General features: G+C 45.2%; 2 protein-coding genes across 5 annotated transcripts; one reads left to right on the forward strand and one right to left on the reverse strand.

Moving 5' to 3' along the window:
• Positions 1–767: 767 nt before the first annotated feature.
• On the reverse strand, positions 768–13,162 carry LOC115117882 (kelch repeat and BTB domain-containing protein 2-like). Of its 3 annotated transcripts, none has more exons than XM_029646391.2 (5): positions 13,066–13,162; positions 8,154–8,872; positions 5,745–5,910; positions 3,083–3,316; positions 768–2,485 (listed from the first exon to the last, which is right to left on the reverse strand). In XM_029646391.2, exons 2-5 carry the CDS (start codon positions 8,324–8,326, stop codon positions 1,157–1,159), a joined length of 1,902 nt encoding a protein of 633 aa, XP_029502251.1. In that variant the 5' UTR covers positions 8,327–8,872; positions 13,066–13,162; the 3' UTR covers positions 768–1,156. The 3 variants fall into 3 exon arrangements, with proteins under 3 accessions (XP_029502251.1, XP_029502249.1, XP_029502250.1); XM_029646389.2 differs by having other exon boundaries at positions 12,659–13,154; XM_029646390.2 differs by lacking the exon at positions 13,066–13,162 and adding an exon at positions 12,500–12,635.
• Positions 13,163–13,681: 519 nt separating this feature from the next.
• LOC115117883 (bucky ball-like) lies at positions 13,682–27,300 on the forward strand. 2 transcript variants are annotated; one of them, XM_029646393.2, is made up of 9 exons: positions 13,686–14,079; positions 20,126–20,305; positions 23,427–23,623; positions 23,740–23,950; positions 24,023–24,504; positions 24,660–25,386; positions 25,484–25,588; positions 26,409–26,502; positions 26,992–27,300. In XM_029646393.2, exons 2-9 carry the CDS (start codon positions 20,149–20,151, stop codon positions 27,035–27,037), a joined length of 2,019 nt encoding a protein of 672 aa, XP_029502253.1. In that variant the 5' UTR covers positions 13,686–14,079; positions 20,126–20,148; the 3' UTR covers positions 27,038–27,300. The 2 variants fall into 2 exon arrangements, with proteins under 2 accessions (XP_029502252.1, XP_029502253.1); XM_029646392.2 differs by having other exon boundaries at positions 13,682–14,079; positions 23,740–24,504.
• The last annotated feature ends 309 nt before the right edge of the window (positions 27,301–27,609 follow it).

A 27,609-nucleotide genomic window follows, 5' to 3' on the forward strand; every position in this document is an offset into this window, starting at 1 on the left:
TGTTGATGAGAGTACTGAGAGAGAGTAAAGCAGGTGTGTGGTTGCGAAGACCCACATAAAAAAAAAGAGAGCCGGCATAAATCCTCCTATCACTATGCTGAGACGGAGGTCAGTTAGTGTTGGCGCTGTTCTGTAAACTTCCAGCTGGCTGTGGAGGAAGACCTGTGTCCAGAAAGATTGACTAAGTAAGCGTCCACAATGGCTCCCTACAGAGTGTACTACTTTTGACCAGAGCCCTATGGGCGAGCTCAACACGCGTACGGTTGCCCTATGGGCCCTGGTCAAAAGTAGTGCACTGTGTAGGGAATAGGGATCCTATGGGCCCTGGTCAAAAGTAGTGCACTCTGTAGGGAATAGGGAGCCACTGTGGACGCACACCTTTGGAGACAGGCTAGAGGGGCGGTAAGTGTACCAGGGGAGAGACTGGTGCTTGTGTGGGTGTCTGGGACAGAGAGGTGAAGAGATGGACCAGTGACAGGACCTGCAGTCACCACCTAGAACCCTCTCCCACACCTCCACGTTCCCACTGCGACAACTCAGACCTCCGCCCTGTCCCCTGAATGGTCCAATACCAAGTGCGTCCCAAAACGGCACCCTAATTCTATATAAAAGCCACTTATTTTGGCAAGAAGCCTATAGAGCTCTCATCAAAAAGTAGTGCCCTACACACAGGGAATTAGGGAGTCATTTGGGACACAAGCCAGGTGTCCCTGGGAAAGACACGTGGATTGAAAACAGTGTTGATAAAGAGAGACGGAGATTGGGGGTTGGTACAGTTTCCATCATTATTCCAGACTTTCACCTGTAAGTGCATCATTACCACCACATATCAGTTGACTTGTGATAATAAAGTCACTGGCAACAACAACAAAAAATCCTAGTATTTGGAGGGGAATCGTTATTTTTTTTCCGTTTCTCTCCTACATTTTGAATGTCTGACTGTTTAGTACTGTTTGTTTGTCAGCAACAGCCAGTCAAGCAGAACAGACTTTAAATGCAGCAAGTCTAGTAATTGTCAGATGCCTCTGATCCAGATATCAACACACTTAGTGCCTCAGTACTGTGGTAACCTACTCCTCCAACCCCCCCCCCTCCCCCCCATCTACAAGCCTTCAGGGCCATCCCTCCAACACGGCCAGAGGTGAAAGGTCAAGAGTTATATGTGAGGGAGCGACACCATCTCCCCGTCCACCTGAAACTCCTCGGCCCCGTCGGGGGAGAACAGGTAGGTGGGTGGTTTCCATGGGGACTCCTCCAGACAGGATGGGTACAGCTTCCCCACAGAGCAGCGGAAGTCCTTCCCCAGGTCCCACAGTACCCGCTCAGACACGGGCTGCCTCAGGAACCAGCGGTCCAGCTCCAGGTCGTACTGGTAGATGGCGTACTTGGCGCGCTCGTTCATGTGAGTCTCGCGCATGAAGATGCAGAGAGAACCCGGGAGGACCACAGCCCGCACGCACGGGTCCGAGTAACGCTTGGCAGGGATGTCGGCGGCCAGGCGCCACTCGTTCTTGCTGACGTCGTAGATCTCCACGGTGACAGAGGAGCCGTCGATGGTGCTGGTGGGCATGCGGACACCCGAGTTGCTGACCACGTGGAGCCCGCCGACATAAAAGATGAGGTCACCTAAGGCAGCGACGGAGGCAAAGCAGCGACTGGTCTTCCTCGTGGCCATCTCTACCCAGGTGTCAGCGCGGGGGAAGTAGCAGTACATGAGGTCGTGGGTCATCACGTAGACACAACCGCGTGCTGCTACGGACGTGGTCCAGTTCCAGGCGCACGGGAGAGGAGACGTCATGGCCCACTCGTCTTTCTCACAGTCGTAGCGTTCTACGGTACGTTTATTCAGCTCCCCGCCCACGTTGTCCCCCCCGATGGCGTAGATGTAACCCTCGCAGTAGACCAGAGAGGGCTTGATGCGTGCACACGTCATGGGCGTCCTGGGCAACCAGGTGTTCTGCTGGGCGTCGAACCAGAAGAAGCTGTCCACCGATCGGAACACCGCCTGCATCTTGCTGCCACTCTTCCTGTGGTTGGCGATTGAGTTTTTCAGCGTGATCTGCCCGCCGGCGATGAACACGTCGTTGTCGGGGGTGACGAGCGTTCCCACCTTCTGAAGGTCGCCGGGTGGGTTGCTGAGCTTGTAGACCTTCTCAGCCTGCGGGCTGTAACACACTACCGTGTGGTTGGGGCCCGTCATGACCGGACCCATGTCAGCCGGCGACTCCGACGTAGCCTCCATGAAGATGAGCATCTCCTCCTTGGTCATCCCCAGGCGGGGTTTGAAGAACTTGGGCATGGACTTGTACAGGCCCTGCACTACGACAGACTTGTCGTTAGGAGGTAGGCCCTGGAACCAGGCGCGCTGCGTCACCTCAGACAGAGCGTCGATGCGGATCTGGCTGAGCACCGAGGAGAGGTACTGGGACCTGGCCTGCATGTTGTACTCCAGCCACAGCATGGCCGCCTCTCTCACCGTCTCCTCCTGAGAGAAGAAGAGGGGAGAATGTTTATCATCCCATGGCGGTAATTTGGGGGTATTCCAGAAAGCAGGACTATAAATGGGATACTTTAGGATTTTGGCAATGAGACCCTTTATCTAAAGTTAGATGAACTCATACATACCATTTTTACATTTCAGAGCAGTTTGAAAGAGGTTGCTAACTAGCTCAATTGCTAACTGGTGTTAGCGCAATGACTGGAAGTCTCTGTATCTGCTAGCATTACGCTAATGATTGTTAGTATTGGCTCACCAAACTACCTTTAGCTTTCTTCATACTGGACACAAAGACAAGTTCATCTGACTCTCGGGAACTAGATACAGGCCCTCATTGCCAGAATCTCAAAGTATTCCTTTAAGTTAGCTTATATATATGTGGCTAACTCTTGGGTGTTGTTGTCAAGCCAAGTATACCATGCCAATTTCAAAATGTTGGAAGTTTATTTCAAGCCATTTTTGGACAGATAGCTGGCCAAGTCATTGATCCTGCTTGCTGGAACAGACCCACGCTTTACCGATGATAGTCTGTAGAAAATACACATACAGACAAAGTATATATAGAAAAAAAAAAAAGGTAGCCACCTTCTCCACGTTGAGGTTGTCTGAGCTCAGTACGTCGACCAGCAGCTCGTGGGACAGCTGTAGGAAGGCCTCCTGACGGTAGACCACGGAGAACTTGTGTTCCACCATGCGCTTGGCGCTCTGCTTCAGCTCCACACAGGAGAACAGGTCCCCGATGCTCAGCATCCGGACACAGTTGTCTGCGTGGATCTTCTTCACAAGGTAGTCCCTGCACTGCAGTAGCACGTCCTCTACCTGTGTGTGTGTGTGTGTGTGGGGGGGGGGGAAGAGAGATTAATACTAACCTTAGTTGAATGAGGTCACTGGATGAGAGCATTTGTTAAAAATGATTTTTTTTTTTATAAAAAAAAAATATTAGCGAGATGAAAAACTACCAGGACACCAATATTGTGATCATGTTAGTAAGAATAAATCACAATCATTGTCCATTATTCCTATACATAATCCTCATTCATTAATGCTCGGAGTCCACTGATCAGAAATCAGACGGTCAGTGATTAAGTCATGAGTCAGGTACTAGGGACGTAAGGTACTAGGGGCGTAAGGTACTAGGGGCGTAAGGTACTAGGGGCGTAAGGTACTAGGGGCGTAAGGTACTAGGGACTAGGGACGTAAGGTACTAGGGGCGTAAGGTACTAGGGGCGTAAGGTACTAGGGGCGTAAGGTACTAGGGGCGTAAGGTACTAGGTACGTAAGGGACTAGGGGCGTAAGGTACTAGGTACTAGGGACAAGGGGCGTAAGGTACTAGGGGCGTAAGGTACTAGGGACGTAAGGTACTAGGGACTAGGGACGTAAGGTACTAGGGGCGTAAGGTACTAGGGGCGTAAGGTACTAGGGACTAGGGACGTAAGGTACTAGGGGCGTAAGGTACTAGGGACTAGGGACGTAAGGTACTAGGGGCGTAAGGTACTAGGGGCGTAAGGTACTAGGGGCGTAAGGTACTAGGGGCGTAAGGGACTAGGGACGTAAGGGACTAGGGACGTAAGGTACTAGGGGCGTAAGGTACTAGGTACTAGGGGCGTAAGGTACTAGGGACAAGGGACGTAAGGTACTAGGGGCGTAAGGTACTAGGGGCGTTAGGGACTAGGGACGTAAGGTACTAGGGGCGTAAGGTACTAGGGGCGTAAGGTACTAGGGGCGTAAGGTACTAGGGGCGTAAGGTACTAGGGGCGTACGGTACTATGGACTAGGGGCGTAAGGTACTAGGGGCGTAAGGGACTAGGTGCGTAAGGGACTAGGGACGTAAGGTACTATGGACTAGGGGCGTAAGGTACTAGGGGCGTAAGGTACTAGGGACTAGGGGCGTAAGGTACTAGGGCCCCAACATATACATCAGTCCATCATTCAAACGTTTCAGATACATGTGCCTCGGTCTGCGGACCCCAAACCAATCCGAATGTAGCATGCCTCGGTCTGCGGACCCCAAACCAATCCGAATGTAGCATGCCTCGGTCTGCGGACCCCAAACCAATCCGAATGTAGCATGCCTCGGTCTGCGGACCCCAAACCAATCCGAATGTAGCATGCCTCGGTCTGCGGACCCCAAACCAATCCGAATGTAGCATGCCTCGGTCTGCGGACCCCAAACCAATCCGAATGTAGCATGCCTCGGTCTGCGGACCCCAAACCAATCCGAATGTAGCATGCCTCGGTCTGCGGACCCCAAACCAATCCGAATGTAGCATGCCTCGATCTGCGGACCCCAAACCAATCCGAATGTAGCATGCCTCGGTCTGCGGACCCCAAACCAATCCGAATGTAGCATGCCTCGGTCTGCGGACCCCAAACCAATCCGAATGTAGCATGCGTCGGTCAGAAAATCAATACAAATGATATGAGTCGCTGGTTCAGCTACTAGAGACTCATCTGGCTATACCTGCTGAATAGATATTTCCGTGGATCAGGTTCTTGGAATAAAAAAGCTCAGTGTATATGATCACGTTTAAATATCCAGGGTAAAGTTGATAACGTCATATTGGAGGACAACCAATCACTTGAGGCACACTGGTCAGAGCGAGAGGAGATGACACCAGAGAAAACATATTTTTCAGATGTGGGTGAAATCAAAGTGGTGTGAGAGACAGTTGAAGTCGGAAGTTTACATAGTTAATTTGGCTAAGGTGTATAATGTTTGACAATGCCTGACTTTTATTCCTAAATCAAATTACTTGTTTAGGTCAGTTAGGATCACCACTTTATTTGAAAAAAGTGAAATGTCAGAATAATAGTAGAGAGAATGATTTATTTACTTTTTTTGCCACAACTTTGGAAGTATGCTTGGAGACATTGTCCATTTGGAAGACCCAGTTGCGACCAAGATTTAACTTCCTGACTGATGTCTTGAGCTGTTGCTTCAATATAATCGACAATTTTCCTCCCTCATGATGCTAACTATATTGTGAAGTGCACCAGTTCCTCCTGCAGCAAAGCACCCCCACAACATGATGCTGCCACCCCCGTGCTTCATGTTTGGGATGGTGTTCTTCAGCTTGCAAGTCTCCCCCTTTTTCCTCCAAACATAACGATGGTCATTGCACTAAGATGCATTGCCCCCCCCAATCTGATAGTGGTAGTAGGGGGAGGGTAGATGCCTAGTCTCCTTCATGGCTCAGACTAGTTTCCTACATAGTACACATACTAGAGTCATGTGACGTGTCCTACCTGGAGGAAACATGCCGTCTCATAAAGGGGCTCCACGGTGTTGTCGTTAACAGCCAGGTTGCCTGTATAGGCATATGTGATGATCATCTGCAGGGTGGCTGGGTTCACGTTCCTCAGGTGAACATGACTCTGTTTACTCTCAGACAGACCACTCATAAACATGGCCCTGAAAAGGAGAACAGGACAGAGTTACTCTCAGACAGACCAATAAGGCTCTGGTCAAAAGTAGTGCACAATGTAGGGAATAGACACACAGCCGTATCCTCTAGAAGCGTCCTCCTCTAACACTCTCCACTTCCTCATTCCCCAGCAGAGCAACTACACTCATTCATACCGTCTGTGTATCCATGCTGTGCCTCTCTCTCTCCACTCGCTCTCAATTCTGCAATATCCCAAATGGCACCCTATTCCCTTCAAAGTGCACTACTTTAGCCCAGGGGTGGTTTGTCTACTGCTCACATGCTCTGGATATTACACAACACTGCAGGCATCCCCCTGCCTGGCGCCCCCCTCCCCCAGCTCTGCGGGTCTCCTCCCCCAGCTCTGCGGGTCTCCTCCCCCAGCTCTGTGTGCGTGACAAGGCTTCCCTTTCCCTCTCTGAACCCTAGAGGGGAAATGCTTTGCATGTTGTCACCGCATAACGAGTGGTGTGTGTGGGAACCCGTGTAGAGCTTGGTCCAGGTTGCACCCTATTCCCTATATAGTGCACTACTGTTGACCTGGGCCCATAGGGAGTAGGGTGCCGTTTGGGACACATCCAATGGTCTAATAGGGGTTGCTGTTTACTAAGAAATATATAGAGGTGTGTGTGTGTGTGTGTGTTACTGTTTGTCCCCGAATGTCCTCACTCTAATTTATTTCACCTTTATTTAACCAGGTCAGCCAGTTGAGAACAAGTTCTCATTTACAACTGAGACCTGGCCAAGACTAAGCAAAGCAGATAAAGCGAAGCTCGCATCTCCCTTGGCATCAGTTATTGGTAATGCTCCCAAACAAATGATTTGAACCGGTGGTTCAGGAAGTATCCCTGGGTAGGCCAAGGGGCTTCGTTCAGAAGCACAACATTAGATGATTAAAGTGCTGCAAGTGGAAAGTGGAGTCCCAAATGAAACCCTATTCCCTAATATATATATATATATATATATATATATATATATATATATATAGTGGGGCAAAAAAGTATTTAGTCAGCCACCAATTGTGCAAGTTCTCCCACTTAAAAAGATGAGAGAGGCCTGTACTTTTCATCATAGGTACACTTCAACTATGACAGACAAAATGATGGAGAAAAAAAAATCCAGAAAATCACATTGTAGGATTTTTAATGAATTTATTTGCACGTTTGACCTCTGTCATTGCCAACAAAGGGTATATAACAAAGTATTGAGATAAACTTTTGTTATTGACCAAATACTTATTTTCCACCATAATTTGCAAATAAATTCATTAAAAATCCTACAATGTGATTTTCTGGATTTTTTTCCTTCTCATTTTGTCTGTCATAGTTGAAGTGTACCTATGATGAAAATTACAGGCCTCTCTCATCTTTTTAAAGTGGGAGAACTTGCACAATTGGTGGCTGACTAAATACCATTTTGCCCCACTGTATATAGTGTACTACTTTTTGACCAGAGGGAAATAGGGTGCCATTTTGGACACAGTTCAGGAGTGACTTAATGAATGGTTTCTCCCAATAGGCCTGCTGCTGTACTGTAGTACTGGTACGGAACGTTCTGCTGAAACAGAACAGAACAGTGGACTACGTAGGGGTCCCATAGACCTGTCCTCTGGTCAAAAGTAGTGCACTACATAGGGAGCATGGAGTGAACTCACCTGAAATAGGAGCTGTATGAGACAGTACAGTGGACTACGTAGGGGTCCCATAGACCTGTCCTCTGGTCAAAAGTAGTGCACTACATAGGGAGCATGGAGTGAACTCACCTGAAATAGGAGCTGTATGAGACAGTACAGTGGACTACGTAGGGGTCCCATAGACCTGTCCTCTGGTCAAAAGTAGTGCACTACATAGGGAGCATGGAGTGAACTCACCTGAAATAGGAGCTGCATGAGACAGTACAGTGGACTACGTAGGGGTCCCATAGACCTGTCCTCTGGTCAAAAGTAGTGCACTACATAGGGAGCATGGAGTGAACTCACCTGAAGTAGGAGCTGTATGAGACAGTACAGTGGACTACGTAGGGAACATGGGAGTGAACTCACCTGAAGTAGGAGCTGTATGAGACAGTACAGTGGACTACGTAGGGAACATGGGAGTGAACTCACCTGAAGTAGGAGCTGTATGAGACAGTACAGTGGACTACGTAGGGAACATGGGAGTGAACTCACCTGAAGTAGGAGCTGTATGAGACAGTACAGTGGACTACATAGGGAGCATGGGAGTGAACTCACCTGAAATAGGAGCTGCATGTGGCCAGGACCATCTTGTGACAGGGGAATTCGTTGCCTTCCACCAGCAGCACCACGTCAGTCAGTAACTTCTGTTCGTAAAACAGCTTGAGCTGCTCCAGCAGGGAGACAGCGTAGTCCGTGTTGACTGGCCTACGCTCATTGAGATCCGACATCGTTGCATCCCATGAATCGTCCCCCTCCCCCAGTTTCAGTAGTTAACAAAGCCGGTAAAAGAACCGGGCTCCAAAACCAACCTGGAATGTTTTTGTTTTTTTTTAATTAAAGAAAACTATCAGAGGCCCAGAGAGACCTCGCTGCTTTGTGACATCAGATAGACAGAACAGACGTGTCCCAGGACCAGGTTAAAGTACTTCTGCAGCAAAACAACTATAAAAACAGCAACTCCTCCTGTTCCCCACTGATGGATGAGAGCAGGCAGGGAGACCAATCAGGTTGGTTTCCTCTCTCAGCAGGGAGACCAATCAGGGGCCATCCTTTCAACTGGGTTCTCTGTCTGTAGGGCGTTGGTGGTGGTGTCTAGAACCTCCAGAGTAGACCAGTCAGTTGTGGTGGGTCAGTCTCGGCTGTGTTGTCACTCCTTGCTCTGTATAGCCCAGACAGACAGGTCTCTCTCAGGGCATACAGAGAGACAGACGGGCAGGCACATGGGGACTGGATGGAGGTAGTGGGGATGGTGACACTGCTACATCAGTTCTGGGCTGAAAACACAACAGAATCGGAATCAATCAAACCACTTTCCATCAATCAAGTCAGGTCCAGGATACAGAAACCCTTGTTGTTTATATAGTGCACTACTTTTGACACTGACTCATTCCAGGGATTTGGGTTTATTTTTTTACTATTTTCTACATTGAATAATAGTAGTTAAGACATCAGAACTATGAAATAACCCATACGGAATAATGTAGTATCCAAAATAAAAAAAAGTTTAAAATAAAATCCATTTTATATTTGAGATTCTTCAAAGTAGCCACCGTTCGCCTTGATGACAGCGTTACACTCTTGGCATTCTCTCAACCAGCTTCATGAGTTAGTCACCTGGAATGCATTTCAATTAACAGGTGGGCCTTGTTAAAAGTTCATTTGTGGAATTTCTTTCCTTCTTAATGCTTTTGAGCCAATCAGTTGTGACCAGGGTGATGGTAAACTCTTGATTTACCACCCCAAGATATCCCCGCACAACGTGTATTTGCGCCCCTACTGGATGGAAACAAGTGTAATGGCTGTGCTCAATGCAATGGCATTTATAAATGTAGATCATTCAAACACCCACAAACAGGGAAACCGATGCCAATCAAAGGTGTAATTACGTGCTCCACTAAGGCAGTTATTTATCTTAGAACTTGTCCTTGTGGTAAAAATTGTGTGGGTAAAACAAAGCGCAAATTAAAAGTACGAGTCTCGGCACATCGTAGCACCATTAGGGGCCTAAACCCGACTTGCCCAGTTGCTTCCCACTTCTTGCAAGAAAAACACTAGATTTCGTCTCTACGTTATATTGGCATCGAACATGTCACCCTCCCTAGGAGAGGGGGTGACCGACAATTTATTGTTAAAACGAGAGGTTGCCTGGATCTTTAATTTAAAGACCTTTGGTCCCTTCGGTCTTAACGTAGACTTTGACATTCTTGTGATTGCGATTTTGCTATTATACATTTTTTTTGTAGGCTTATGGAGCCAAATTGTATCTATGATCGTACACTATCCATATGTTTTTTTGTATGCTATTTTAATATATGATAATTAACCAATGATATCAGGCCACACCCGGCAACGATTACAGACAACCTGTGTGTCTTTTAACACGATATAAATGAGTCATCCCACAGTGTTTGTCACCCTGATGAAAACAGCTCGTCTGTCCAAACGTTGGACATAAATATATTTTTTTGCATCTGAGCTCCTAGAGTTCGGCTCCCCTTTATTTTGTTTAAAGTGTTTCACTCCGCTAGCCAGCACCTCGTCTAAATAGGCATCTCTTTCACCTCTAGATTCATTTGAAGACACTAAACTATATTTGGATTCGTTTAACACTTTTTTGGGAGGGGGTTACTACGTTATTCCTTATGCATTATCTAATAGTATCGATGTCTTCATCAGAAAAACCCTTGAATGAGTAAGTGTCCAAACTTTTGACTGGTCCTGTATATCTTACCAGTCACAGCATTTTTCCCCAGAGATAAGATACTCTCTCTCTCTCCCCCTCAGCCTATCAGATCAGCCCACATCCCTTCTGCATGACCCTTGCAGGTTACCTCCCACCATCCAATCCTCCTATCCCTCCCTCCGCTTGGAGACTCATTGCACTCGCTGACAGCCAGACAGACAGTTACGTGCCCGTCTAGCAATGGGCCGCCTGACACAGGGAGAGCGACACACTGATAAAAACCCAGATTCACTTGTTAAATGGGGAACTACTAAGCACACCATAAAAAAAAAAAAGTTGTTTAAAAATCATAACAGAACGAGAGTACAGCTTTGTAAGCTAACACCACGCATAGGGTTGTCCCAAATGGCACCCTAATCCTTACATTGGTCAAAAGTAGTAACACTATGTAGGGAATAGGGAGCTATTTGGGACACAAACCAAGTCATATCCTGGATGACATCAGCCTCCATCCCTGGCACGCAAGGCACTTCTATTATCACCCCATTTGCTTTAAAAAAAAATGGTGCAGTCTACCCTATACAGTCCTACCAATGCCAAACTAAGGCAGTAGGTGACCAAAAATGGCACGTTTCTCCAGGTTAACCATGTTTGCGTTTACACAGGAAGCCCAAGTCTGAGAGAAAGATACACACATGCATACACCTGGCCTGCAGTCAAACGTAGGCCTATAAATAATGTATTATTTGCCTCAAAACAGCAAGTAAACAAAGTCTGTCATTCTCAATGGATGTAGAAAAAAAATAAAAATTGTTCCTCAATGTAGCCTATTTGAAAAATATTTCCAGCCCTCTCCCTTTCGATAACCACTCAGCAAAGTCCAAAATAGTCATGCTCTGATCCAGTGGAAACGTCATAAAATATGCCTACATTATTACCTCTTATCCCTTAAGCAAATAGCCTTCAGTGGTGTCTGGAGCTGGAAACTGAGGCCAAGAATGTTTGATACAATGTTGCAAGTTTGCTAGCACCAGCTTCTGGCTGGACCAAGTTAATAGTTGATACAATGTTGCAAGTTCCTTGCAGACAGCCTATGCAGAGCCAATGTGATTTATAGGATAATAATTTTTAAAATCAGTATATTTTCTACTATATTTTCTTTTATTTGTTGGCTTTATGTACTTCTACATATTGACAATAGAAGTTACAAATCTAAAAGTATTATATAGATATAATTTTGATTAACATGGCATTGAGGTATGAAGGGGCGGCAGCATAGCCTAGTGGTTAGCGCGTTGGACTAGTAAACTAAAGGTTACAAGATCGAATCCCCGACGAGTTAAAAATCTGTTGTTCTGCCCCTGAACAAGGCAGTTATATTTGTTAAATATTTAGTTCTTAACTGACTTGCCTGGCTAAATAAATATTATAAATGAAGATGTTACACAAAAATGTGCATATGAAAATCATAACTTATACACAGATCAGTAGAAATGGTAGAATAACTTGGCACTCCACATGGAAAAGGTTACCGACCGCTGGTGTAGCATATTACCGGTAACTTCAGGATCTTAATGGCAGAATCTGTGTAGTTTTTCCCCTTTCTGGTTAGGCTATATTGATCTCTGGCTTCCTCTTTGGTAGTTTGTGTTTTAATCGCAGTATTTAAAGGCGTCAAACAAGCTCAATAGTCTATATGTGGAAGAAATACGTTTTAAAAGAAACAGACTAGGTCGACCGAGATTGTATTTATTCGGGGGACAGCCGTACTAGCAACATTTGATAGCGGCCATGCACCAAAACACGGTGTACTACTAGTTAGGATAATCACGTTGGCCATCTCATTTCACTTACCAATGTCGTGATTCGTGTGTTTATACCCTCCTCCCCACAACATGGGACATGACTCTGGCTAACATAAATATGACCAACTTTAGCCTGTGTACTTTACTGTCTGAAACCTTATTGTAGGTAGCCAGCTGCATATAACGTTAACATAGCCAGCTAAAAGCTGTGTTGTATTGAATTTAGAGCATTAACATAACATAACGTTAGTTATGCATTTACATCCTTACTGATAGGCCACATTCACGGTCACTATGTAAAAAAAAAAAATCTCGTAAATTAAATTGTTTGAATAATAACTTGGTAACTCAATTTCACGGTGATAATTCAAAATCGACGTGTATACATGTGGTTAGTTAGTTAGTTAAATTACCTGGTTATCACGTTCGTTACCTTTAACATGCGATCCAACTAGGTTAGTCAGATAATGTCAGCTAGCTACCTGGGTTATTATTGTTACTACTTCTCCAAAACATGGATAAGAAAGCCAGGCCTTCAGTGGATGTGGAAGATGACTTGACTAGCTACTCACCTTTTATTTTTTCTCGCGAAATATTTATTCCGTGTATATATATATATATATTAACAAAACGAAAAAAGCTTGATTACCAGGTCCCACGCAGTCTAATCGTTGCAGCTGTTAAGCTACAGTTTTCTTTAAAAACGTTCTCTTTTAGTTATAATGTTGGTTAGTTCTCGCCCCCCAAATAAAAGCGGCAGCTGCTCTTCCCTTCCGGGTCCTTCTTGCCCCGGACTTACACCCCCCAACACACACAGAGAGAGAGATCATAACAACCAAATCATTCAGTTAGCTACAGTGATGAACTAAAAAAATATCATATCAAATTACGAATTTGAAATCTAAGGTTAGGTCCATATCGGTTTCCATCAGGCTCATAGATGTAGCTAAGCATAACAGGTAAATAACAAGGTAAATACGATTTAAGCGTTATTCCAGCATATTCGATGCCGATCGGTCTTCTCTTGCTATTACAGAAAGTGGCAAGCTACGCAAAGACAGTAAACTAGATCCGGAAACCGATTTTACACCTTTATACAAAACGCTGGCGCCGATGTCCACTAATTTCCACAGCCACAAAGTCTAAATGGATTACGCCGTTAAAATTCATGAAAACATCTATTTGCTTTTTTTGTTGTCTTAATGTAGGGTTAGGCATAAGGTTAGCAGTATGGTTAGGTTTAAAATCTGATCAAAAAAAATGTATATAAATGGTAGAAATAGGCGAAGTTTATAACTTTGTGGCTGTGGTAACTAGTGACGACCGCAGGCGCAGTGCAAAGACACCAGGGGCTAAATGAGGATACTGGGCATGCGCACAAAGACTCTCGGCGAGGGGATTTTATAAATGCTCCGGAGTAGCGTTAATTGCGTTCGATTTGAAACAGGGCTGCCTCCCGGAACTCCTAGCCACTGTTCTGTCCGACAACAAAGTCGGTTAACAACAAGTTATGTAGGCTAAACACGTGTAATAATAATATATTTATGCCATTTAGCAGATCATTCTATCCCAAAGCTACTTACAGTCATGCGTGCATACAATGAGTTGCCATTAATCATGACTCTCTGTTCTATGATATTACAAATAAGAGTCATAAGATGCTCTGTAGCGGGGAGTTTTGTTAAGAGTCAGAACAATTCTCACGCATCGCTTGATAAGCATACGGACCTTCTTTTTCATATCTGTGAGAAATAATTACAACTTTCTTTTTTTAAAGGATAAATAGATACACCTTTTAATAGGGTTAGAGTTTCCACACGGCCATATTTCCATGTTACAAGGCTTGTTTACTGAAGACAGGGTGGACTATCTGTGCTAATTAGCTGTCGGCGTCTCTGAACACCTGTATGTAAACGGAAGACAAAAGCCACAAACTTATCACGGAAAATACTGTTGGCTGCAACTGTGTTAGAACATTTTAAAACAGTGTACAGTAAGTGTATGTTTTACATTTGTGAAATTATTTTGATATGATATGAATGTAGATGGGTTTATGTTTTTTAGAAACCATACCGTATTTGGGAATAGATTCACGTTTAGATGGGAGTATTTTGGTCTTCCAAAACCAATTCTCACTTTGAACATGACATGTAAGTTCTTTGGACTTCATGGACTAAGGAGTAATTTTAGGCTCCTTTATAGTCCAATAATGGGCTAACAATGAGTAAAATTCAGTGTTTTCACATGCAGAAGTTGTGCTTGTGATTAACGCTTTATCTGCCTTCGCAATGAAAAACGAGTTAAAAAGTTATATCATATATGTTAGGGAAAGGAGATGTTTGTTTCTGAACGATGCACCATGCTGCCTTGTTGACGATATGACCAAGCGTTGTAGATTACCATTAAAGGTGAGCAGAGTGCGCCTCCCTCACCGTCACCCGTCACATTGACGGGATATAGCCCGGTTCAACCAGGGGCATCTTAATCAAATCCCCTTCCGTCCATCTTCCACTGTCTCTTTATGGGAAATGGTGCCCTCTTTTGGAAGAAAATGTTGGTTAAATGTAAAAAAAGGGGTGAAAGAACAAACAAATAAATGAGGGGGATCCCATGTAGGCGTGTGGGAAAGGGGTTGAAAGGGGGTTGAACAGGAGTATGTAGTTCCTGATGAAGTGTGGTTGGGAGGGGGGGGGGGGGGGGATATGTTAATAGTGAACTTTTACAACCCGTGTAAGAGACGATGGGTTGATGGTCCTTAAGAATGTAGAAGGTCAAGATAGGAGACGGGTAACATGGTGTTGGGATTTTAATGCTCATAGTATGCTCTCTGGGGAGAGGGTTATGGACTGATGTAAATGGCCAAGTGTTGGAGGAACCACTGGATGAGAAAAGGCTTGTGAGTCTTAATGATGGCCGGGGAACTGGGTTTGACCCAGTAAGTGGATATTAATCTGCTCTGGGTCTTGATCTGATCTACACTTCAATGGCAGGCAGATGTAGTTGGTTTGTTTAGGAGGAATCTACATGGGGTAGTTGTCACCTATCCTATCATGTGTACCGTGGGATGGTGGAAGATTTAGTAGGCAATGGATTGAGGAGTAGGATATTTGGGAAAGCGGAATAGGGTCAGTTTCAGGAGTTGAGTGAACAGCATCTGTCTCAGGTTTATCTCAATGCAGATATAGAAACTTTGAATGATGGAGTAAGAACAGCAATAGTAGGTGCCTCAAGGCAGGTGATTCCTATGGGTACAGGAGGCAGAAGGAGCAAGGCAGGTGTTTCCTGTGGGTACAGGGGGCAGAAGGAGCAAGGCAGGTGTTTCCTATGGGTACAGGGGGCAGAACGAGCAAGGCAGGTGTTTCCTATGGGTACAGGGGGCAGAAAGAGTACGGCAGGTGATTCCTATGGGTACAGGGGGGCAGAAAGAGCACGGCAGGTGTTTCCTGTGGGTACAGGGGGCAGAAGGAGCACGGCAGGTGTTTCCTATGGGTACAGGGGGCAGAAAGAGCACGGCAGGTGTTTCCTATGGGTACAGGGGGCAGAAAGAGTAACGCAGTTCCCTGGTGAATCATTGTCAAGAGGATTATTTCAGTTCCATAAATATGTGAGGGAAAGGGAAGGGAGGGATTGCTATTAGATTTGAGGAGTAATAGGGTTGAAGAGCCAATATTAAGTGAACTGCTGGGGGAAATCTTCAGGGGATTTAGTATTTTAATTGTGTATTTTCGTTTCCTTAGGGAGATGAGAATATTGGGTAGTTAATGGCAATAGGCGTTAATGGAAAATGTGCTTACTTTCTTTGTGAAACCATTTCACACCATTTTAGTATTTTCGGACAACTTTGTGGAAAACAGTTTCCTGAAGAAAAAAAAAGTACGCATTTTTCCTTACTTCTCGCCTTTTAAAGCTTGTTGAAGAAAATGATGCAGCCCGAATGGAGGATGGTTTTACGCACGAGCCAGTCCACAGCACATCATGCCAGGTGTGCAGATCTAGCTCCCATGCACTATGCCAGAAGATAGGCACTAAAGGTAGTTACAGTGAGACGTATACACATTTAAACGTTCACAACACTTCACAGTTAAATAGACTGGGCCAGGGGAAATGTGGTTAGTGGGCCTACCGTCCATTTTCTGACGTATCCAATGATCATCAAAATGAGAGATCTGAAAATTAGATTAGGCCTATTTTTACATCTCCGTGTCAAATTGGAAACACTTTTCTACTGTCATTCAAACTAGGTTCTTTACTAAGCAGTTTTTCTTGGCAAACTTGGGTTGTTTTAAACTTTTAAAAACTATACTAAATAAAACAATGCACTCATCTTCAATAGATTGAGCCACGGATAACGCCCTGACCGTTCAATCATTTTTACAGATTAAACCGACACTCATCTGGTTCTTATTTCTGGGGAATTTTTATGGCGGTTGGCAACCAACTTTAAGGTGCATTACCGCCACCAACTGGACTGGAGTGTGGATCAGTGAACGGTTTAAAGCTAGTTAAGGATAGAAATGAGGCTGAATGGATGATGCTTACTGTCCAGTCTACTGGGAGTACGAGTGTTTTACAGGGAATGCACATCAAGCCTAGATTGTGCTGATCTAGAGACCATGCACGATCGGTTACATCTGGCCGGGGGAATTATGTTAATAAGAGACACCATACTGTCGTTCAGAAAGTTTGGAAAGCTTTGTATCTTACATAAAATGCAAAAACTAATGGAAATAAGCGATGTAACATGAAGTTATGCCCATGTGGGAACACGAATCACAACACTACAAAGTAATTGAACCTGTTTACAAAAAAAGAAACGGGTATGATTCGAGTTCCTACATGGGCACAACTTCATGTTACTGCGCTTATTTACGGCAGATCTAGACAGCCACCTGTGCTAACTAGTTATCTAGGGTGCTCCAAACACCTTTTGTGTTAGCATAACTGGGGAGGAAGTGTACGGATCTGTGCAAAAAGGCCTTTTTTTAGGGACAGTTTGACATTTTATTGGAGGGGGGGTGTTAGGCTAGTCCAACTAAAGGTGTCCTAAAAAAAAATCACCCTCCGCTTGTACTGGTAAAAAAATTAAGGAAAAAAAGCCATACTTAGAATGAACCGAAGAATAATGTTTATGACTACAAATAACCATCACTGGAGCAACCCTGTGTTTTATAGACACAACATGCTAAACCATGTTTTTATTTGGCACAGTAAATGCCCGGCGGGGATACAGGCCAGAAGGTTGAGGGTTTGCAGACCACCACGTATGACCTCACTTCTCCGTGCCGGTTCCATTCCAGTAGGATCAGAGCCGTCTGCAGACAATCGTCAGCTAGGGGGAAATCAGATTTGCTATATTTTGATGCTATATTTGGAATTGTATAAAATGAATGCAATCAGATTTCCTCAAATGTTTCTGTGCCAATGCACCATACAATCAAAAAACAAAACGTATCAACTTCGGGCACTTCAATATCTTCAACACCACAAATTGACGATGTCAATTCTTGACAAACAGAAAATACATTCCTCCCTACCCAGTATGGAAGGCTTGGCATATCTCCCTACCCAGTATGGAAGGCTATATTGTCACTATGAATGGTGGATCGACAGACTGGTAGACTATATTGTCACTATGAATGGTGGATAGACAGACTGGTAGACTATATTGTCTCTATGAATGGTGGATAGACAGACTGGTAGACTATATTGTCTCTATGAATGGTGGATAGACAGACTGGTAGACTATATTGTCTCTATGAATGGTGGATAGACAGACTGGTAGACTATATTGTCACTATGAATGGTGGATCGACAGACTGGTAGACTATATTGTCACTATGAATGGTGGATAGACAGACTGGTAGACTATATTGTCTCTATGAATGGTGGATAGACAGACTGGTAGACTATATTGTCTCTATGAATGGTGGATAGACAGACTGGTAGACTATATTGTCTCTATGAATGGATAGGATGGAAGAAATGACATAGTGAATATGACTAGGATGGAAGAAATTACATAGTGAATATGACTAGGATGGAAAAAATGACATGGTGAATATGGCTAGGATGGAAGAAATGACATAGTGAATGTGGCTAGGATGGAAGAAATGACGTAGTGAATATGGCTAGGATGGAAGAAATGACATAGTGAATATGGCTAGGATGGAAGAAATGACATAGTGAATATGGCTAGGATGGAAGAAATGACATAGTGAATGTGGCTAGGATGGAAGAAATGACATAGTAAATATGACTAGGATGGAAGAAATGACATAGTAAATATGACTAGGATGGAAGAAATGACATAGTGAATATGGCTAGGATGGAAGAAATGACATAGTAAATATGGCTAGGATGGAAGAAATGACATAGTGAATATGGCTAGGATGGAAGAAATGACATAGTAAATATGGCTAGGATGGAAGAAATGACATAGTGAATATGGCTAGGATGGAAGAAATGACATAGTGAATATGACTAGGATGGAAGAAATGACATAGTGAATGTGGCTAGGATGGAAGAAATGACATAGTGAATATGACTAGGATGGAAGAAATGACATAGTGAATGTGGTTAGGATGGAAGAAATTACATAGTGAATATGGCTAGGATGGAAGAAATGACATAGTGAATGTGGCTAGGATGGAAGAAATGACATAGTGAATATGGCTAGGATGGAAGAAATGACATAGTGAATATGACTAGGATGGAAGAAATGAAATAGTGAATATGGCTAGGATGGAAGAAATGACATAGTAAAAGAGCAAATGTAAACGGGGGGGGGGGGGGGGGAATGCAAATCAAATCAAATTTTATTTGTCACATACACATGGTTAGCAGATGTTAATGCGAGTGTAGCGAAATGCTTGTGCTTCTAGTTCCGACAATGCAGTAATAACCAACAAGTAATCTAACTAACAATTCCTAAACTACTGTCTTATACACAGTGTAAGGGGATAAATAATATGTACATAAGGATATATGAATGAGTGATGGTACAGAGCAGCATAGGCAAGATACAGTAGATGGTATCGAGTACAGTATATACATATGAGATGAGTGTAAACAAAGTGGCATAGTTAAAGTGGCTAGTGATACATGTATTACATAAGGATGCAGTCGATGATATAGAGTACAGTATATACGTATGCATATGAGATGAATAATGTAGGGTAAGTAACATTATATAAGGTAGCATTGTTTAAAGTGGCTAGTGATATATATTTGCACTACCCTCTCCTGTGCCGAAAAAATATATAAGTTCAACAACCCTCCCCTGTTTTGATCCGTTCCAGTAAATGTCGCACTGTCCCTTATTTGAAAAATGTCCTACTGACAGATAAGGGGTATATCGGCATATGTTTCCAAAACAGTTTGGCAAGCGATGATTGTTGACGTTTCTGAATGTTAAAACACCTCGTCGGAATTGTAGTTCACTCGAAACCAACCGTGGGCGACGCTAACCACTGAAAACCAAACTTAGAAGGGTTTTCCACGGTGTAGCCCGGTCCCAGATCTGTTGCCTCCTCCTGTAGCCCGGCCCCAGGTCTGTTGCCTCCTCCTGTAGCCCGGCCCCAGGTCTGTTGCCTCCTCCTGTAGCCCGGCCCCAAGTCTGTTGCCTCCTCCTGTAGCCCGGCCCCAGGTCTGTTGCCTCCTCCTGTAGCCCGGCCCCAGGTCTGTTGCCTCCTCCTGTAGCCCGGCCCCAGGTCTGTTGCCTCCTCCTGTAGCCCGGCCCCAGGTCTGTTGCCTCCTCCTGTAGCCCGGCCCCAGGTCTGTTGCCTCCTCCTGTAGCCCGGCCCCAGGTCTGTTGCCTCCTCCTGTAGCCTGAGTCTGAACGCTCTGAATGAACTGATATGATCTAAACGTTTTATTTTTATTTACACTGATTATTCATAGTTGAATGTGATTTATTTGATTAAATATGTTAGTTGTTATTGTGTGCTGAATTATATTGTTTTATACGCGTGTATGTTTTGTTCTGTTATTGTAATGTATACAGGGCTGTCTTGTGAAAGAGATGTTTTTATTTGATATAGAAGGAAGCAAACAGCCACAGTCGATGGAGAACGATCCTCACAACCAGCGGCAGGTCAATCACCCAAGGCCCTTCTTCTATGTTCAGCCGGCTTCTCAACCTTACTACAACATGTATCATCATCATAATCAGTGGCAAAATATCAACAACCCATATAACCACTATACCTTACCTGGTTCAGGTAGGTCTACTTCTCATGTTTTTAATGAATGTCTCCCAAATGGAACCCTATTCCCTATGTAGTGCACTACTTTAGACCAGAGCCCTATGGAACACTATTCCCTATGTAGTGCACTACTTTAGACCAGAGCCCTATGGAACACTATTCCCTATGTAGTGCACTACTTTATACCAGGGCCTTATGGAACCCTATTCCCTATGTAGTGCACTACTTTATACGAGAGCCTTATGGAACCCTATTCCCTATGTAGTGCACTACTTTAGACCAGAGCCCTATGGGCCACATAGTTCACTATAATAGCGAATAGGGTGCCATTTGAGTCATACACTTTATTTCTCATCCAGAATTATGGAGTATTAGTTTACAGTGGATGATTTTCATTGATGCAAATACACGACGTGACCAAAAGTATGTGGACACCTGCTCGTCCAACATCTCATTCCAGAATCATGGGTATTTATAAGGAGTTGCCCCCCTTTGCTGCTATAACAGCCTCCACTCTTCTGGGAAGGCTTTCCACTAGATGTTGCAACATTGCTGCAATAACAGCCTCCACTCTTCTGGGAAGGCTTTCCACTAGATGTTGGAACATTGCTGCAATAACAGCCTCCACTCTTCTGGGAAGGCTTTCCACTAGATGTTGGAACATTGCTGCTATAACAGCCTCCACTCTTCTGGGAAGGCTTTCCACTAGATGTTGGAGCATTGCTGCTATAACAGCCTCCCCTCTTCTGGGAAGGCTTTCCACTAGATGTTGGAGCATTACTGCTATAACAGCCTCCACTCTTCTGGGAAGGCTTTCCGCTAGATGTTGGAACATTGCTGCTATAACAGCCTCCACTCTTCTGGGAAGGCTTTCCACTAGATGTAGGAACATTGCTGCTATAACAGCCTCCACTCTTCTGGGAAGGCTTTCCACTAGATGTAGGAACATTGCTGCTATAACAGCCTCCACTCTTCTGGGAAGGCTTTCCACTAGATGTTGGAACATTGCTGCTATAACAGCCTCTACTCTTCTGGGAAGGCTTTCCACTAGATGTTGGAACATTGCTGCTATAACAGCCTCCACTCTTCTGGGAAGGCTTTCCACTAGATGTTGGAACATTGCTGCTATAACAGCCTCCACTCTTCTGGGAAGGCTTTCCGCTAGATGTTGGAACATTGGTGCTATAACAGCCTCCACTCTTCTGGGAAGGCTTTCCACTAGATGTTGGAACATTGCTGCTATAACAGCCTCCACTCTTCTGGGAAGGCTTTCCACTAGATGTAGGAACATTGCTGCTATAACAGCCTCCACTCTTCTGGGAAGGCTTTCCACTAGATGTAGGAACATTGCTGCTATAACAGCCTCCACTCTTCTGGGAAGGCTTTCCACTAGATGTTGGAACATTGCTGCTATAACAGCCTCTACCGTTCTGGGAAGGCTTTCTACTAGATGTTGGAACATTGCTGCTATAACAGCCTCTACTCTTCTGGGAAGGCTTTCCACTAGATGTTGCAACATTGCTGCTATAACAGCCTCCACTCTTCTGGGAAGGCTTTCCACTAGATGTTGGAACATTGCTGCTATAACAGCCTCTACTCTTCTGGGAAGGCTTTCTACTAGATGTTGGAACATTGCTGCTATAACAGCCTCTACTCTTCTGGGAAGGCTTTCCACTAGATGTTGGAACATTGCTGCTATAACAGCCTCCACTCTTCTGGGAAGGCTTTCCACTAGATGTTGGAACATTGCTGCTATAACAGCCTCTACCGTTCTGGGAAGGCTTTCTACTAGATGTTGGAACATTGCTGCTATAACAGCCTCCACTCTTCTGGGAAGGCTTTCCACTAGATGTTGCAACATTGCTGCTATAACAGCCTCCACTCTTCTGGGAAGGCTTTCCACTAGATGTTGGAGCATTGCTGCTATAACAGCCTCCCCTCTTCTGGGAAGGCTTTCCACTAGATGTTGGAACATTGCTGCTATAACAGCCTCCCCTCTTCTGGGAAGGCTTTCCACTAGATGTTGGAACATTGCTGCTATAACAGCCTCCACTCTTCTGGGAAGGCTTTCCACTAGATGTTGGAACATTGCTGTGGGGACTTGCTTCCATTCAGCCACGAGCATTTGTGAGATTTGGCACTGATGTTGGGCGATTAGGCCTGGCTCGCAGTCAGCGTTCCAATTCCTCCCAAAGGTATTCAATGGGGTTGAGGGCTCTGCAGGCCAGTCAAGTTCTTCCACACCGATCTTGACAAACCATTTCTGTATGGACCTCACTTTGTACACGGGGGAATTGTCATGCTGAACAGGAAAGGGCCTTCCCCAAACGGTTACCACAAAGTTGGAAGCACAGAATTGTCTAGAATGTTATCGTATGCTGTTGCGTTAAGATTTCCCTTCCCAGGAACGAAGGGGCCCGAACCATGAAAAACAGCCCCAGACCATCATTCGTCCTCTACCAAACTATACAGTCTCCTGGCATCCATCAAACCCAGATCAGTCTGTCGGACTGCCAGATGGTGAAGCGTGATTCATCACTCCAGAGAAAGCGTTTCCACTGCTCCAGAGTTCAATGGCGGTGAGCTTTATACCACTCCAGCCAGACGGTTAGCGTAGCGCATGGGCTTGTGTGCGACTACTCTGCCATGGAAACCCATTTCACGACGCTCCAGATAAACAGTTCTTGTGGTGACGTTGCTTCCAGAGACCGTTTGGAACTCTGTAGTGAGTGTTGCTTCAGCAGTCGGCGGTCCCGTTCTGTGAGCTTGTGTGGCCTACCACTTCGCGGCTGAGCCGTTGTTGCTCCTAGATGTTTTCACTTCACAATAACAGCACTTACAGTTGACCAGGGGGCAGCTCTAGCGAGGTAGAAATTTGACAAACTGACTTGTTGGAAAAGGTGACATCCTATGACGCGGACACGTTGAAAAGTCACTGAGTTCTTCAGTAAGGCCATTCTACTGACAACGTTTGTCTATGGAGATTGCATTGATTTTTGCTCAATTTTATACACCTGTGGATGTGGTCTGAAATAACCAAATCCACTAACTTGAAAGGTTTTCTAAATACTTTTTGTATATATAGTGTATTACTGCATGGTCATATTGTCTTGATGAAACCATGTGTTCTCTACAGGAAGTTATCCTTTTGGACGTCCTAGTTCATACATGTCCCCATACCCATACATGCAGTATCCTGGTCAGTACATTGTTCCACACATGCATCCAGTTGATTACAGATGCATGTACGACCCACCTCGTTTCCACCCACCTCCTGTGCATGACCCCATGTTCCGCCACCAGCAACAACAACAACAACAACAACACTACAGTGTATGTATTATTGTGTTCAGATGTACAAGACAATTTATGTATTTTAAATGTTATATATTCAATTCATTAGATTATTAATTAATTAATTATTTAATTTGTTCATTTACCATCACCAGGCTCAGGCCCAGAGAGAGGTGGCCTGCTCGGAGGCTCAGACCCAGTCCAGTGATGCTCTGAACAAGCTCCAGACCAACGAGAAGCAGGGTTCTGAGAAAGAGCTTGATTCCGGAGTTGTTTCCCAAGCTTCCGGAATCTTCTCGTCAGAGAATAAGGAAGGGAAACGTGAGGTGGGGGGAGACAGACACAGTAGTCGTGGAGCCTCGTATGGTAAGTTGGAAAGCAGCCGATTGCAATCGTCGTCTCCACTGGCCAGGTTGTTCAGCATCAGTGACTCCACAGCGGCGGTCTACGACGGCGATTCGAGTCGGAGCCTCGGAGACCTGGGGCTTCAGGAGGGCTGGGCTGTAGACTCTGACGAGGAGCCCCCATTGGACAGCTCATCTGTTCAGGAGGAGGATATCCAGGACACGCGGCATCACGCAGAGGAAGAGTCTCTTCATAGCTGTTCTTCTGAGAATCTTTGCCTCCTGTCCGCTGTCTCGCAGTCCGACGACAGTCCCAGACCCGAAGACCCAGACAACCAGGCAGAGGAGGGGAGCGCCAATCCGGACAGTACTAGTTCCACTGAGGCACTTCTGAGGCCTCGGAGTCACTGCTCCAACATGCTCTCCCCCCAGTCACTACCATCACCCTTAGCCTCTGACTGGCAAGCCTTAGAGCACATGAAACATGGAGGAGAAACGTTTGATGTTCCAGATGGGAGTCTGTGTGAACTGGATGTTGACCTGTCCTACCAGATCCTCTGTCTGCCCTTTGACAAGGTCACTCTTTTTTTTTTTTTAATTTATACAATACTTTCTATGGAATAGGTTGTTATAGCTGAATTGTTTGAGAGGAGAGCTTGTAAGTTAAGCATTTCATTATGTATCTGTATTGTCAAATAAACTTTTTTGTATTTTTATTTTAAATTGACAAGGTGTTTACAGCAAGCGCTCTGCAGAAGGACGTCTCTACCAGCTCCAGCGTTGCTCTGCGGTGTGAAGACCTCCAGGCCTCTCTGTCTTCTCTCGCTACTTCCACCCCAGCCCGTCACCACCACTACTACCGCCAGCCACAGACGGCTCACGAGAGGCTCAGTGTCCTGTGTTCATCCCTGGACGAGCTCTCGTCCCGGGACGAGATGTTCTCCACCGATCTGGAGGACGTGGATGCGTTTCCCGGCCGTTCCGTCGTTCCGGCAAGGGGGAGGTTCTCTGCAGACCTCGGAGAGGCAGAGGACAAGGAAGTCTGTCCCCAGTCCAAGAAGCTCATGTGCGTCTGCTGTGGATCGAGCCTGTTGAAAGGAGGAGGGGTGAGCAGCAGGGTTAAAGTTCATCACAGCCCCAGGGTGTACGCCGCCGGGGACTCTGACGAGGTGGTCGAGCAGGAACAACGCGGATCTTGTGAGAGGACTTGTGAGAGAACGCACCCCAGTAGGGTGGTCGTGAAGAAGCACCCTGTCCACAAGAAACACCAGCCTCTCCCTCTACACATCCGACATGCTCCCAAGCACAGCTGTAAGAGAGGCCAGTGGAGAGAGGCTATTGGGCCCGAGGAGCAGGAACCAGAGACCGTGTTGGTGGGATCAGAGCTGAAGTATTATGAAGGCCATGTGGTGGAGGGGGAGAGTGGACACGGAACTGGGGATAAGCAACACAGGACATGTAAAGGACGTTTTCATTGCTTTGCTTCCAAAATGGCGCCCTATTTCCTTACCGACGCACTTAACCATACATTTGCTCTATCTTATCTCCGCTGTAGATGGACTGAGACGCCGAGACGGCGTTAATACTTCAGATCCGGGCACATGGGAGAGTGGAGGTGCCAAGCCTAGACAGAAACCACACAGCTCACTGCCACGACCAGGTACCATAACCCAAACCTCGTCAATATATTTAATTGATATTATCCTTTCGGTCGTCCTACGTATCCGTGCTCGTATTTATAAAGCGTACTAGAGCATGAATGCTAATGTAGGTTTAGTTTAACTTTATAGATTGGCAGCGTAGCCTAGTGGTTAGAGTGTAGAGGTGGTAGGGTAGCCTAGTGGTTAGAGTGTAGAGGTGGCAGGGTAGCCTAGTGGTTAGAGTGTAGAGGTGGCAGGGTAGCCTAGTGGTTAGAGTGTAGAGGTGGCAGGGTAGCCTAGTGGTTAGAGTGTAGAGGTGGCAGGGTAGCCTAGTGGTTAGAGTGTAGAGGTGGCAGGGTAGCCTAGTGGTTAGAGTGTAGAGGTGGCAGGGTAGCCTAGTGGTTAGAGTGTAGAGGTGGCAGGGTAGCCTAGTGGTTAGAGTGTAGAGGTGGCAGGGTAGCCTAGTGGTTAGAGTGTAGAGGTGGCAGGGTAGCCTAGTGGTTAGAGTGTAGAGGTGGCAGGGTAGCCTAGTGGTTAGAGTGTTGGACTAGTAACCGGAAGTTTGCAAGTTCAAACCCCCGAGCTGATAACGTACAAATCTGTTGTTCTGCTCCTGAACAGGCAGTTAACCCACTGTTACCCGGTAGGCCGTCATTGAAAATAAGAATTTGTTCTTAACTGACTTGCCTAGTTAAATAAAGGTAAAATAAATAGATCCTAATGAATTGGACTGCCGGGACTCGTAATCTGACACGCAGTATGAATACCAACCCTGTTGCATGGATCAAATGTGTTTTCTATGAGTGAGTGTCTGATGGTTCTGGCCCTATTTGTTTTCAGAGAGACCAGCACTGAGGAAAGCTCTGTGTAAGCCGCTGGGATACCAGAGAGTTAGAGATGAGGATGAGGTGCCACAACGATTTCAGAGGAGAAGGTTTCCTTTATCTGCTCTTGTTTCACTATCGACTATTCACTATATTAGGATGCGTCCCAAATGGGACCATATTCCCTTTATAGTGCACTACTTTTGACCAGAGCCCTATGGACCCTATTCCCTTAATAGTGCACTACTTTTGACCAGAGCCCTATGGACCCTATTCCCTTTATAGTGCACTACATTTGACCAGAACCCTATGGACCCTATTCCCTCTATAGTGCACTACTTTTGACCAGAACCCTATGGACCCTATTCCCTCTATAGTGCACTACATTTGACCAGAGCCATATGGACCCTATTCCCTTTATAGTGCACTACATTTGACCAGAGCCCTATGGACCATATTCCCTTAATAGTGCACTACGTTTGTCGAAAGTGCACCATAAAAGGAGACTAGGGTGCCGTTTGGTGAGACACGTGTAATTTTGAGATTTTGGTCTATGAATCCACTTCTAAATCCACTTCTCTATGGGTTTTTTACTCCAGGTTCCACCAAGAGAAGAAACACAAGGTTTTGATATCACATCCTTGATGAAATCAAAGAAAATGTCACAAACAAAGAGCACTTAGTAAAATGCATAACAGAAAATGTTTTCGAATGGACACCATTTTTGTTTTTTTGTGATAAATAAAACCAAGGAGATAAAGCACTTCCAGGAGGTCCATAGACACTGTCAGTTGGCACTGTACTGTATGTTGGTCAAATGTCCCCTCGGTCAGCACAGGGTTTGGTGGCTTTGAAAATCAGATTTCAACTGTTGTGACCAGTGGATTATTAAAATGAATTTCATAACACACACTAGTCTGTCTGGTTTATTAAACATGTAAGTGATTACTTAAAACTGTATTCATTTTAATTGTGCACATTATTAAAATTAAAAAACAGAACATGAAATGGCAAATAAAACATCTTGGCAATGTTGGGTTTTGTCAGTTGGCAACTATATTTTTAGAGCTCTGGATCGAACTAGGGTCTGTAGTGACGCCTCTAGCACTGAGATGCAGTGCCTTAGACAGCTGAACCAGGGTCTGTAGTGACACCTCTAGCACTGAGATGCAGTGCCTTAGACAGCTGAACCAGGGTCTGTAGTGACGCCTCTAGCA

The sequence above is a fragment of the Oncorhynchus nerka genome, linkage group LG22 (assembly GCF_034236695.1).
Source record: "Oncorhynchus nerka isolate Pitt River linkage group LG22, Oner_Uvic_2.0, whole genome shotgun sequence".
NCBI lineage: Eukaryota > Metazoa > Chordata > Actinopteri > Salmoniformes > Salmonidae > Oncorhynchus > Oncorhynchus nerka.